At 42.8% G+C, this 15252-nt stretch overlaps 1 protein-coding gene across 1 annotated transcript; it reads right to left on the bottom strand.

The window, feature by feature from the left end:
* Positions 1-12536: 12536 nt before the first annotated feature.
* LOC125235147 lies at positions 12537-13394 on the bottom strand. The gene is made up of 2 exons (XM_048141597.1): positions 13022-13394; positions 12537-12895 (listed from the first exon to the last, which is right to left on the bottom strand). The coding sequence occupies exons 1-2, from the start codon at positions 13392-13394 to the stop codon at positions 12537-12539; spliced, it is 732 nt and encodes a 243-aa protein (XP_047997554.1).
* Positions 13395-15252: the final 1858 nt, after the last annotated feature.

Genomic DNA, 15252 nt, shown 5'->3' with positions numbered 1-15252 from the left:
AACATGCGGGAGTTTAACGATCCACTGGCCATCAAGCTCGTGTATAACGCTTTGGTTAGAAGCAAATTAGAGGCTTCGTCGATTGTATGGCTACCGTATGAATCCACATACTCGTTAATGCTCGAGAAAGTGCAAAAAGCTTTCCTAAGGTTTTTGTACAAAAATGTATGGGTACTACCCGCTTTTGTATCCAACCAAGTACCTCTTGGGAACCCTTGGATACAATTCATTGGAAGTCAGAATGACCTTTAGTTTGTTAGGTACTGCGTGTCGAGTGCTGCGCGGAGAGTCAGATTGCCCGGAACTAGTTAGCCGCCCCGTGCGACTGTATGTTCCGGGAGTCTCCAGAATAGATCTCAGGCCTCGGCGACGCGTTCTTTTAGCGGTCCCGGCTGCGCGAACTGTGTCGCGAAGGAACTCTCCACTACTGCGTGCTCTCTCACTACTGAATGCGCTCTTGGCGTCAACACCCGAGTGCGATCTGATTGCATGGCGATGGGCGGCTGTGAGAAAGGAATGCTTGAGGTTTTGTGAGGAAATGGATGCTAGGCCATCGAGTGTAATGTGAGGTACTTAGTGTTATATTGTGTTGTACCTTTCTAATGTTATACGTTGTTATGTGTTATTTAAGTTTCATGGCGTATTAGCTCACTGTAATGTCATGTTAACGTATCGACAAATAAAATAAAAAAATAAAATAAAAAATACAACCTATTGACAAACTCATATTTCACACTCGCATTAAATAATTAAAATTTTGAAGAAAACCCCGACATTACTTAGTGGACCGATTTTCATAAAGAGCACTCCCGACTAACTCAGCTGACGCACACACACAGACAGACAGACACGTCAAACTTATAACACCCCGTCGTTTTTGCGTCGGGGGTAAAAGTAGCGACACTTCATCCTATCAAAAGAAAAGGCCCGTTTTCAAAATAGTGAGGGGAAAACGAAATTATGATATTGCCGAAATGTTATTTCATATTACGAAAACACCATTTTATGTGTAAACAGTGAAATAAACTCGGCGCCGAGGAAAGCTGTTTAAACCGTTTTGATACTTTATAAAGTAACCTCTCCTAAAAGTTTTAATGATGCGAAAAATACGCAAAAGCGACGTCAAAGGGAAACTCTTTCATATACAATGCAGCATATTTAATAATAATATATGATTCGTGAAGTCTTAGACGGTGTTTAGTTTCGTATTTTCTGTTAAATTGAACTCTTTTAAAGGAAAACAATATCAAAGAGACCTCTTTAGTCTGTTCTTTGTTTTTGCGAGGGTTCGTGGATGACGGTAATAGCCAGAGATCGGATTTTTGTGCGTCATCTCATACTAAAAGTCATTAAAATGACGTAAGTCACTGAGAATGTCGCAAATCTGTCCGATCTCTGGAATAGCACAGTATAATAAAAGAGTACTATGGTAATAACTAGGCTACTAAACTCATGTCAAATTTGGCGCAATAAATGATTGTTTTCTGTAATATTTGACATAAAAAAACAATATTTACTACTTATGTGTTTAATTTTTTATTTATTTTGACCACCAAAAACGCTGTCGGCGATGCAGTGACGTCATCGAATTCGAACCTTACTGCATTTCAAAACAATCACTGACATATTACACTTTATAGATTTAAGAATAGAATGACCTAATGCACACACAATCTACAGATTAACATGACTGTGTTGTTTTCGCCTGATTACGTAAAAGTTAACTTTAAAAATATTTTTCAGTACAGATGGTGTTTTTTTTTACGCACTAGTGCGAGAAGTGGTTCATTATATGCCAGGTCGAAACTTCGGAGGCTCATCTGTACTGAAAAACGTCGTACGATACACGTGCGAAAAGGAAATTCGTAACTCGTGTCGATTTAAAACACTCCCTTCGGTCGTGTTTTAATTTATCGCCACTCATTTCGAACTTCCTTTTTTACGCACTTGTATCGTAATGTACTATTTTGCTGTTTTTAACCCCCGGTGCAAAAACGACGGGGTGTTAAAAGTTTGACGTGTCCTGTTTGTCCGTTTGTCTGGCTGGCTGTCTGTGTGTGTGTCTGTCTGTCTGTGTGTGTGTGTGTGTGTGTCTATCTGTGGCATCGTAGCCGAATAGCATGCAATCAAATCAAATTAATAATCGTGCAAGTTCAAGTTAGTGCAGTGTATAATTTTCTTTAAATTGATTGTCTAGTGTATCATTGCCTTTAAATGTCTGGCCGGTAGTCTGTTAGTTTAGGACGCCTTAACGAGGATTAACGGGTTCCAGGCATTAGGCGCAATTAACGGGCACACCACACAAACTTCACACATACGGTTTATAAACTGAGATCCCGCTGCAGGATTCCTATGTCATTGATATAATTATAATATTACAATTATGGTTTACTTATGAGTAACAGCAATTTTTTTTCAGTTCTTATAACATACATAGTTTGAGATTTTTTTTGTGTGATAATAATATGTTAGTATATTCATATTTTTTGCCTTTATAATATAATTTACTATCCACCATTATGCCAGGAACAAAAAATAAAAAAAAATATATAAATTAACAATTACAGAAAATCGCGACTCTGTGTCCTGAGCTAGGAAACCCTGTGTTACAGGACGCAGTTTCGTCGCACTAGTACCTTAATCTATATTATAAAACTATACAATTTGTAGAGCGAGTTGCATAAGGAAGTACAAAAAGCTTACAAATAACTTTTTCCCCTCACTAGCTCGGAAACACGTGTTTTGTCCTTTAATACCAGCGGGTAAAAACGCATTTTATCCACTAGTGAGTAAAGTAATTTGACCTTGAATAAAGTCAAATTAACTGCTTTAAAATTGATAAAAGTATGTGAATATAGTAATAAAGATGATTTACCACCTGTGGAACTACTGGAAGCAGTGATAAATGCATTTTTTGCGTTGTAGTTTCCTCGCTGTAGTAAGGGGAAAAGCTTTGTATTACACTCGGGTGCAAATGTATTTTACTTCTCGTGTGTTAAAAAACTCGCAAGTTCAGGATTCTATTCTCGAACCACTCGCTTCGCTCGTGGTTCAACTATAGAATCCTTTCACTTGCTCGTTTTTCAATTCCACACTCGGCGTTAAAATACAACTTTGCCCCCTTGTATAACAAATAACAATTTTTTTTTGTGTAACGTAATATATTTAAATAATTGTGGAAAGAAGAAATAAAATAGTCAACCATACGACTTACGTCGATATCTAGGCAAAATAGAGTTTAGAATAAAAAAAAGTGTTATAATAAATACTTATATAATAAGGGATTCATCATCATCATATCAGCCCTTATCGCCCACTGCTAAGCATAGGCCTCTCTTCTAGTACGCCACTTCTCCAGGTCCTAGGCTAGTCTCATCCAGTTGTGACCCGCAATTTTCCGGATGTCATCGACCCAACGAGCCAACGGATGCCAGGGGCTTCTTACATTTGTGAGTGGCCACCATTCCGTTAACATTTTATTTAGTCCACCTGCCATCACTCTGCCTAGCAACATGTCCCACCCAACTCCATTTTAGTTTGGTAATGACGAAACCCACCTCACTCGATCTTGCATCTTGATGCCGAATATATTTAAATCATATAATAACTTAATAAGGAATGAGTCAGGATCTTTATGACTCAACTGACTGATTTTAGATCTATGATGATAGATGATAGGTATTTGACAACATTTATATGCGAACGAATTTGGCTACATAGTCACAGGCGCTGTCGCTCGATCAGAGATGTTGCTAAAATCATCTGTAAAGATGTACAAGGCCAAATGATGTGTTTTTTTTTAATTATAAATAGGCTTACTCTTGGCCACAGATTAGCCAAAGGCAAAGACGTGGTCTACGATGGAGTGAGCTCGCCCAGAAGATGCCTGTTTACTCTTGAAGGTCGCCGGGTTATATGAGCATGCATTATATTATGATGATTTGACAACATTTGCGTTTGGATCTCGTGCTACACGCACACACCCCGCGGCACTATCACGGGGCCAAGTTCCCATCATTTTAAGATTCAAGTTAGTTAGCGAGTTTTCAGAGATTTCGCCATACTTGCCCAACTCCTAGGTCCTGATTGTAAAGATTACGTAAGTAAGGATATGGCGATTCAAGTTCTCCTTTTTAACCCCCGACGCAAAAACGACGGGGTGTTATAAGTTTAACATGACTGTCTGATTGTCTGTCTGTTTCTCTGTCTGTTTGTGTGTGTGTCTGTCTATGGCATCGTAGCTTCCGAACGGATGAACTAATTTAGATTTAGTTTTTTTTTGTTTGAAAGCTGATTTAATGAATAAAATATGTTTTATGTTTTTCATCATTTCTACCGTGGCGTATCGTGTTTGTGAATTGAAAGATGACGTTAATGTAGCCCACAGTTGTTGTGAGATAAGCTGTTATTTTTTAATAATTTGAGTTTTTTTCTTACATGGTATAATTTCTGTAACTGACTATATTTTCCAAAATACTTATGATGGGCTGACTAAGTAAAAAAACATACAATTTTAAGGAACACTGCAACATGACTGGTCGATGAGGTCGCGTAGATTGAACGCTTTGCTCGCACGTGCACAACGGTGTTTGTGACGACACAGTGCTAACAACATTTTTGGCACCATGTCCTTACGAAGTAATATATATACATCAATGATATTGTAAAATTTGGAACTAATAACTGGTTTATTTCGAAGTCCAAAGTTCTAGATTTGAATAAGGGAACATACCTAAAGTACGTGACCATATTTGTGCCGTTTATTGACCCCCTCCCCCCCCCTTTGCGTGACCAAGCGTAGTATAAGCGTAGTAAAAATTACTTAAAACTAAACTTAAAACCTAGTGTTTTCTCCCTTTGGCTCTTCGTGTAGCTTCCAGGCAATCAGTTATGGACCTTTAATCAGTGTTACGATCCGTTTTTGAGGGAATGTTATCCCACTTCTCAATATCTGCTCCTGCTGCGGCTTCCAGCTCGTCGAGGGTGGCTGGAGCACGATCCCGCGACCAAACAAGCCGTTTTAACTCATCCCAGAGATGTTCGATGGGGTCCAGGTCGGGACTCGTTGCTGGCCACTCCATTACGGTACATTCCGACCTCATGCAGGGATTCCCGCACTGTCAAGGCAGTATGGCAACGGGCGTTGACGTGCATAAATTGGAAGTCAGGTCCAACAAACTCAGCGTATGGGACCTCATGTTCTTCAAAAATCTCCATAATGTAACTGCCAGCAGTTAAGGACCCCTCAAAACGACCACAGCCAGTGCGGAAAACGCAGACGAGATCCGTTTTGCCGTCGATGGAAGTGCCGCCCCAGAACATGTACGAGCCGCTCCCGTTTCTGACTGTTTCTTCGGTGCAGACTGGTGTAAACTGCTCTCTTGCACTCCTCTTGCGTCCGTCGTTTGTGTAAATGAACCCCCTCGTCTCATCAGGGAACAAAACTTTCCTCCATTGCTGCAACGTCCAAACCTCGCGAAAATTCCTTCTGGCAATTCGATGGCTTAAATTGGGGGCCCCTGCCAGCTCTTCGGGGTAACATTTTCTTCTCCAGCAATTTTGGGCGAGGTGCGATTTTTTTGACGCTGAGTGTATTTGTTTAATGACGCGTGTTTATCATCTTTTTTTCCGGCCTTTAAACAATGATTTTCATCCCATCACCTTCATCATCATCACCAGCCTATATAAACGTTCCTCTGCTGACCACGGCTGGGCCAATATTCCACAGGTTACGTGACAAGAAGTTAGACCCCCCCCTCCCCCTCTGTGACCAAGCGTAGTATTTTGACGACCCCCCTCCTCCCCCTAAACGTGTCACGTAGTTTGGGTATGTTCCGTAAGTTTGAGACCTAAACAATGTTATGCCTGTGAGAATAGTTCAAATATGCGTACGCCAATAAATACTTACGCCAATACTTGGGATTAGTTGTCAAAGCCGAGCGGACCCCCGCTCTCATGAGCTGCAGCAAAAGCCAGAATAACACAGAAAGGTTGATGACCTCTGATCTGAATATCAGATTTGAACAGCAGATAATGTTTCGATTAATCTTTTTTCCCCTCAATAACATTTCAATCTCACACTTTATTTACTCACCGTAACTACTGCGGGACCGTTTGAGACACCGCTTTGACTCGGTTTAAGCTAATGCTAGGGATTGTAATCCGGACAAGATCCGGAACTTTTCTGGGGCTACCAGATACCGGAAAAAAGGCTAAACGCAGCATGTTATTCATTTTAGATGACGCAAATGCGACGAATGAGTTAGAATGAGAGAAGGAGAAGTAATGAACGGAGAAGTTGTACATTTTAAAAACTTTTCATTGTGATATATAAATATGTAGCAAAACCTCTAATAAATTTTTCACCACACCAACTGGTAAAGGCTTTCTTTGCTATTCGAAAACAGATAGCAAAATTGCATTTTATCCACAAGGGGGCAAAGTAATTTCATATAAATTTTAACTCGATGTCTTAATCTGGCTGCTAGATTTTACCTATAAATGATGATTTTGAATCATAAATATTTAATAAATTATTGGATTTCATTTATTTTAATTTTTTATCGTCAGTATTTTGTTCGTGTTGGTGTGGTGAAAAATTTTGTGTTTCACTCGGTGGCAAAGTTTGTTTAACCTTCGTGCCTTGATACCCTCGGAACGCTCAAGATTCCACTTTTTGAACCACTCGCTACGATCGCGGTTCAATATTGGAATCTTTCGCTTGTTCGGGTATCAATATTGGTACGTGCGGTTAAACAACTACTTTGCCCCCTTGTAAAACAAATAACTATTGTTTGCCCTTAAGAATAACACTAAGCAAAGTAACTGACGGCACATAAATAGGTTATACTAGGAAGTTATAAAGTTAAATTCGTACTACACTTATTGGGCCACTAGATTTTTTCCCGTGGCTTCGCCCGCGTACTAAAAGTAATCTTATTCAAACGTCGAAATTTGGAGCCCTATTTCACCCCCCTTAGGATGTGAATTTTGAAAAATCCTTTCTTAGTGTTTCTTAGTGCTAAATGTAGAGGACTACATTTTATGGGATCAGGGTCGGGGTGACCCGAAACCGCGGGTCCTACTAGATTAATTTGGTTTTAGTTTTATTAATTTTAATTTAATTTAGTTAATTTATTATGTTAATATTAGTAATAATATATGGAATGTATTTCCGGTAATAAATAATTTCATTTCATTTCATTTATTTAACCTACGTTCCAAATTTGGAATCCCTAGGACCAGCGGTTACTGTTGTGCGTTGATATGTCAGTCAGTCAGTTTCTTCTTTTATATATTTAGATTAGTTTTTAATAACTCGATAATAGTAAGAGTTAAGACACTAGTTTCGTAGAGAAATTAATTAAAATTGACCTAAATAATCTTCAAAGTTAACGGAAATCAATAAAGACAGGTAGCCGGATTTTGTCCGGACAGATCCTGCCGGACTACGGACAGAATCCGTTGTGCAATCCCTAACGGTTCGATCTCTCAAACTTAGATTAGATTCCACTTATTTACATATTGATACGTTTATAAACGATATTTGAGGTGATAGTTTCCGTTTGATATAGTTTCATGGGAAGTTAGTTTAACTGGTATGTTTAACTAAAGTCAATCTGCGTCAATCTCCAAGATTCAAATCGTTACGGCTCAGCCACGACATTGGTCTAAGCGCGAGCGGCGGCCATACATTGAAGCGAGACATAGCGATGGCACTTTTCATTCGCACGTATGGCTGCCGCTCGCCGCTGCCGCGCTTAGACCAATGTCGTGGCTGAGCCGTAACGATTTGAATCTTGGAGGGTGCGCCGTTAGGTTAGGTGCTTTCAAACTATTGAAGCTCATACAAGTGCATAGCGTGCATGCAGGTGCACGCCCCGCCGAACGCTTCTCTCCGAGCGTCAGGCCTATCAAAGAGGATCGAGTTAAAGAGAGTTACTGTCGAAGTAAAATGTGTAATCACAGTGCCATCTCTTGACACAGGCTTAAAACTTTTGAACCTCAGTTTTGACAATTTGGCCCATATTCTTTGCTTGATATGTTTTAAAATGTCAAATATTAATATTAGCGCCATCTAGCTGAGCATACCCCAAAGGTGTAATGCCATCTAGGCCACCGTACCTTTTTCTGTATGGTACTGAGGCACGATTTTTTCTTAGACTTTATCTGTCTATACAGAGTTATAATTATATATCTTTGGGTCTACTAAGTCGTTCCACTACTCGATACTAGGTGGCAACTGTGTCTCGTCTGGCAAAAAAATAATATTAGAACAGTTTACAACTTATATTGACGACCGGTCTGGCCTAACGGGTAGTGACCCTGCCTGCTAAGCCGCGGTCCCGGGTTCGAATCCCGGTAAGGGCATTCATTTGTGTGATGATCACAGATATTTGTTCCTGATTCATGGATGTTTTTTGTGTATATATGTATTTGTATATATTATATATTTATAGTTGTCTGAGTACCCACAATACAAGCCTTCTTGAGCTTACCGTGGGCCTCAGTCAATCTGTGTAAGAATGTCTTATAATATTTATTTATTTATTATTTATTTATTTATTATTTTATATTACAGGCATAAGGAATTAAAAACAGAATACTGATTAATACTATTGTAATATTAGTTAAAAATTGGTGTTCACCAATTTTTAACTAATTGGTGTTCACCAATTTTTAACTAATATTACAATAGTATTGTAGATGTGGTAGGTAGGTAACTTGCCTTGGTGCTAGCAGTAAGCGTGCAGATAAGCGGGTGCAGATGCGGAGAGGAATAATAAGCACTAAGCGTCCTTTTGCACACCGATTTATTGTCTATTTACACGTCACACGGAAGAAACAGTTAGCACAAACACATCAGTCAATAAAGAGTGGAAGGCGAAAGAGCGAAAGCGAAAGAAAGCAAAATAATTAAATTAAATGCGAGCGGAATGCGATTTGGCCCGGAAGCACAACAAAGAACATGCGTTTCGCGGCGAGGTCTATGAGGTACTGGCGGCGCAAGCGGCGCCGCGCACAATACATCGCTGTGAGCGCTGCAGCGGGCGGCCGGCCATTAGACCGTGCCGAGCGGCGCGCAGCGCTTACAGCGGCACACGGATTATCGGTGCCGGGACAAAGTGCATACCAACTGGATATCTACTAACAAACATGGGTCGCTCTGTCCGCGAGTAATTTTAATACATATTTATATTAAGTTTTTGTATATAAATTATTTAAAATTATTATTGAGCTATTTATTTATTTGTGTATTATATAATCTTAATATCAGTTATAAATACCTATAACTATACAAGATTAGACACATAAATTAATATTAATGGGATTAATTACTGGAATTTATATAAGATAAATAACAAATTATTATAATTATAATTAAAGATATGGCTACAAGGCCATTCCGACCCCACATCACCCCCCTCCAGAGACCGGCAGGGCGATGGAAAACAAAAATTAGTAATAATCAGGGACTTGCACTGTACGTCCTGACCTCGTCTTTTTGATGGTGTTTTCAGTCTCTGGAGCTGGTCGAATAGATGGGATAGGAGATGGTACATGAGGTACATCAGCCAATACATAGGCAGGCTTAATACGGTCTATTGACACTGTTACACTTTTGCCGTTCACACGTAATCTGAACACTTTGTCACCTCGTTTAAGCACTTCGTACGGACCAGTATACGCTGGTTGCAGTGGTGGATGACTCGTATCATCTCTCAGCAATACGTGGCTAGCGGTGTCAAGATCTTTATAGACGAAGACTCGCCTATTGGTCGTATGGCGCGACGCTGGCACTGGAGTGAGGTTATGGGCAAACTTACGCAAGCGTGCGACATAATCTGTCACATCAATAGTGTCATCTGGTGACTTGGCATGTAGCAACTCTCCCGGTAACCTCAGTGGCTCGCCGTACACGAGCTCGGCAGTTGACGCGTTCAGATCCTCCTTGTAGGCACTCCGTATACCAAGTAGGACTAAGGGTAGAGTATCCACCCAGTTGCCAGTCGCGTGGCAGGTAATGGCAGCTTTCAACTGCCGATGAAATCTTTCCGCGAGGCCGTTGCACGCAGGGTGGTACGCTGTTGTACGACGATGCTGGAAGCCGGCTAGCTCAGACAGATGCCTGAAGAGGGAGCTCTCAAACTGTCTGCCACGGTCTGTCACAATGTCGTTAGGGCAGCCGAATCGCGATATCCAGCCATGAAGAATGCCTTTTGCAACGGCTTCTGCCGTGATCTCATGTAGCGGTACCACCTCAGGCCAACGAGTATACCGATCGACGGCTGTAAGGCAGTATTTATAACCCTGAGACACTGGCAGGGGTCCAATGAGGTCTATATGGACGTGCATAAACCTAGCTCTCGGAAGTCTGTAAGTCCCTAGTGGCGCAGAGACGTGGCGGGTGACCTTGGCTCTTTGGCATGCCAAGCAGGTACGTGCCCATTCGCGGCAGTCTCTATTGATGCCTGGCCAAACGTACCGGTCCGCGACGAGCTTGATGGAAGCGTTGGCACCAGGGTGGCTGAAGGAGTGCAAGCTCTGGAACGCCTGCCTGCGCAACTCCTTCGTGACATAAGGCCTGAGCGTCTGGTCCTTCTCGTTGCAATACAGCTCAGCCTTAATGCCTGGCAACCTGAATTTCTTTAGGCGCAGCGAGCTGTCACTCTGCAGGAGGTCCTGTAACTCTGGATCTCTCATCTGGGATTGGGCTAGCTTCTCTAAGTCGATCGGCTGTGTGATTTCTTCAACGCGCGACAGGGTATCTGCCACCACGTTGTCTTTCCCAGAGATATGCCGTATGTCAGTAGTGAACTGCGCTATAAAGTCCAAATGCCTGAACTGTCTGGGTGAGCAGTTGTCCTTTCGTGAGTTGAAAGCGAAGCAGATGGGCTTGTGGTCCGTGTAGATCGTAAAGTCTCTGGCCTCGACCATGTGTCTAAAGTATTTGAGCGCTTCGTATATGGCCAGAAGCTCACGATCGTATGGTGAATACTTACGCTGCGCAGGGCTTAACTTCCTCGAGAAGAACGCTAGAGGCTGCCATTCTCCGTCGATGTACTGCTGCAGCACGGCGCCCATGGAGATATCAGAGGCATCTGTGACGACGGCCAGCCTAGCCTGACTATTTGGATGCGCTAGCAACGCAGCCTGACATAAGCTGTCCTTACAAGCATTGAAGGCCTCGTGCTCTTCAGCACTGAAGTTGACAGGATGAGAGGGCTTCGCTGATCCCGTTAAAAGTGCATTAAGTGGAGCCTGAGATGCTGCTGCCCCAGGGATGAATCTACGGTAGAAATTGAGCATCCCTAGGAACCTGCGTAGTTCTCTTACATTTTTCGGGGCCGGGAAGTCTTTAATGGCATCAACCTTGGACAGAAGGGGCTTGGTACCTGCGGCTGAGATGCTGTAGCCCAGGAACGTTACTTCCGATGCACCGAAGACACATTTAGAAGTGTTAATGACCATCCCGTATTCCTGGAACTTGGTGAACAGCTGGCGCAGGTGCTCTTTGTGAGTAACTTCGTCCTTCGAATACACCAAGAAGTCGTCTAAGTAGGCGTAACAGAAATCCAGTCCTCTTACCATCTCGTCCACGAACCGCTGGAACGTCTGGCCAGCGTTCCGTAGGCCAAACGTCATATACGGGAACTCGAAGAGCCCGAACGGCGTGGTGATCGAGGTCTTCTGGATGTCCTCGGGGTTCACAGGGATCTGGTGGTACGCCTTCTCAAGGTCGATGGTGGAGAAAACCTGGCAACCAGAAATATTATGAGCAAAATCATGAATATGCCTAATGGGGTATTTGTCCGGGATTGTCCTTGCATTCAGCATACGGTAGTCACCGCAAGGCCTCCAGCCATTGTTTTTCTTAGGGGCTAGGTGTAGAGGTGACGACCATGGTGACTCTGAAGGTCTAGCTATTCCATTCTGAAGCATCGACGAGAACTCATCCTTAGCAATTTTCAGTTTATCCGGGGCCAACCGTCGAGGAGAGCAAGACACAGGAGGCCCTGGAGTAGTTCTTATAAAATGAAGAACATTATGCTTGGGAACCCGATGAACGCCAGATGGGCGAGTAATGTCGGGGTACTCTAGTAGTATGCGATGATATTCTGACTCACCCGACACTACTTTGACCGAAGAAATTTCATCCGTAGAACATCCAGGCAAAGCCACGGCGCACAAGCTAGTCGTCCTGTCGATGAGCCGTTTGTTTTTGCAGTCTGGAAGAAGGTCGAAATGTGCCAGGAAATCCACGCCGATTATTGGCTTCGTCACGTCCGCAACAATAAATTGCCAAGCGAAGTCGCGGCGCAAGCCTAGGTTCAGCACTAAGTGTAGGTAGCCGTAGGTGATTATAGGTGAGCCATTCGCCGCAGCTAACTGGTAACTGGTTGGTTGTCGCCGATATTTCAGTTGTGACCTTGGGAAGACACAGACGTCGCTGCCAGTATCAACGAGAAACTGTATCTTTGACGATTGGTCAGTAACAAATAAGCGACCAGGACTCGGGCAAACGGCGGTCGCCACTAACGAGTGCCCCTCTCGTTTCCCGCCTGGAAGTCGCACGGTTTCATACACCTTGTCGCTTTCTCTCCGAACTTCGCGTGGTACCAGCACTCAGGAAACTTTCTATAACCGGACTGCGACCTGCGTGAGCTGGAGCGGTTACGCGACTTGTTGGGCGCACGAGATCTTGACCGCGACTGCCTATCATTGCCGAACTGACTTTTCAGCGCCTTCATGCCCTCGGCCAACTCACTCACTTGACGCATGAGGACTGCCATCTGTGGGTCAGCCGCTGACGCTGCGGCTACTTGAGGGGTAGATACGTCATGGACGCGGTCAGCCAAGTCGGCAAGCTCTTCAATTGGGTCATTGAGCTTCGCTGCAATCACAAACTGTAAGTTACTTGGCAGGCGAGATGTCCATATTGATAAAAGGAATTCATCAGGTATGTTCGGCCCAGCCAGATGACGTAGGTGGCGAAGAAACTGGGACGGCTTCCTATCACCTAACTCTTCTTGGCTAAGCAACTGCTTCACCTTCTTCTGCCTGGATACAGAGAGTCTTTTGATGAGTTCCTCTTTTATTTTTTTGTATTTGTCAGTAGGCGGCGGCGCAAGAATAATGTCCTCAACCTCGGCAACATATTGCGAATCGAGTTGTGACACGACGTAATTGTATTTAGTAGCGTCCGCAGTAATATTCGCCACACCAAATTGCGACTCCATCTGCGCGAACCATATTGCCGGTTTTTCCAGCCAAAAAATAGGCACTTTCACGCCGATGCGGTAAATTTCCGTTGCTACGCCGCCATCTTGAGCGTCGTTTCTTTGTCTGCTCGGCCCGGGCTTCTCCGATACGCGATTCTCGTCGTCGCTCATTTTATGTGTTCCACGGGGTCACCAGTGTAGATGTGGTAGGTAGGTAACTTGCCTTGGTGCTAGCAGTAAGCGTGCAGATAAGCGGGTGCAGATGCGGAGAGGAATAATAAGCACTAAGCGTCCTTTTGCACACCGATTTATTGTCTATTTACACGTCACACGGAAGAAACAGTTAGCACAAACACATCAGTCAATAAAGAGTGGAAGGCGAAAGAGCGAAAGCGAAAGAAAGCAAAATAATTAAATTAAATGCGAGCGGAATGCGATTTGGCCCGGAAGCACAACAAAGAACATGCGTTTCGCGGCGAGGTCTATGAGGTACTGGCGGCGCAAGCGGCGCCGCGCACAATACATCGCTGTGAGCGCTGCAGCGGGCGGCCGGCCATTAGACCGTGCCGAGCGGCGCGCAGCGCTTACAGCGGCACACGGATTATCGGTGCCGGGACAAAGTGCATACCAACTGGATATCTACTAACAAACATGGGTCGCTCTGTCCGCGAGTAATTTTAATACATATTTATATTAAGTTTTTGTATATAAATTATTTAATATTATTATTGAGCTATTTATTTATTTGTGTATTATATAATCTTAATATCAGTTATAAATACCTATAACTATACAAGATTAGACACATAAATTAATATTAATGGGATTAATTACTGGAATTTATACAAGATAAATAACAAATTATTATAATTATAATTAAAGATATGGCTACAAGGCCATTCCGACCCCACAGTATTAATATAGACTAGTGTTAGACTTTTTGTTCGTCGCGACATCTATCGACACGTAGCAGTACTGATAATTTACTCTAGTTGACGCGTGATTGACGCGTGGCTGTCGCTAGATCTCACTTAACTAGGCCTATTTTTTTTATGGGATAGGAGGCAAACGAGCAGGCAGGTCGCCTGATGGTAAGCGATCACCGCCGCCCATGGACACCCGAAACACCAGAGGTTGCCATACAAATAACTCGCATTTACTGATGTAAGGAGGTACCTATATCTCTTCCCTTACTTATTCCTCTATGGCCATAAGTATTGATCAAAACACCCTCTCCACACTTATACGGCCATCCTTCAAACCTGTACGTGATAAACAAGAATCTTCGACGCCACTTCGGTTTAATAAACCTGGAGCCACAGTGGGAGCGTTTGCTCACGAGCTAATTTAGCGGTCGCCTGCATGCCGTATTATTTATTACGCCCACTATTGCACCGGGCGGGGGGCGGAAGTCATAAGAGACAAGCTGATGATTTTAATACTTTAGTCTTTTTTTTTAATTATAAATGGGCTTACTCTTCGCCACAGACTAGCCAAAGGCCAAGATGATGGAGTGAGCTCGCTCAGAAGATGCCTGTTCACCCTTGATTTGAAAGTTGCTGGGTTAAATATGAGCTCGGAAATATAGCCACCGACAAGGAATGCCACTTCTTGGCAGTGCGCACAAGAAAGCGCTTCGTGCTGGCGACTTTCCGCCGATAGCCAAAGCCGTCAGCTTCTTGTCACCAATCATCCCCCTGGCTCTGCGCTCCACTGAAACGATCTTATTGCGCTATTTCATTTAGTACACTCATTTTACTTGAGCAAGAACGATTTAATACTGGACTGACAAAGCCCATACAAAAAAGCGTATCCCTGAATTTTTTAAGCTAGATGGCGCTGTTTGCAGCCTGGAAGTGGCCAAAATATTAAATTATAAAATTTGTTTATTTATTTAATTGTCTTGTTATATTTAATGTAGGCTATGCTAGACATGTTTACTAATGATAAGCAAGTAATAATAATATAGTTACCCGTTTTAATGTTCTCTCTTCTTTATTACTAAATGTTATTTACTGTATTTCACTTT

This window comes from Leguminivora glycinivorella, chromosome 17 (genome assembly GCF_023078275.1).
Source record: "Leguminivora glycinivorella isolate SPB_JAAS2020 chromosome 17, LegGlyc_1.1, whole genome shotgun sequence".
In the NCBI taxonomy this organism is placed as follows: domain Eukaryota; kingdom Metazoa; phylum Arthropoda; class Insecta; order Lepidoptera; family Tortricidae; genus Leguminivora; species Leguminivora glycinivorella.
Note: the sequence above shows the minus strand (reverse complement) of the source record. Positions and strands in the feature narration are given on the sequence as shown.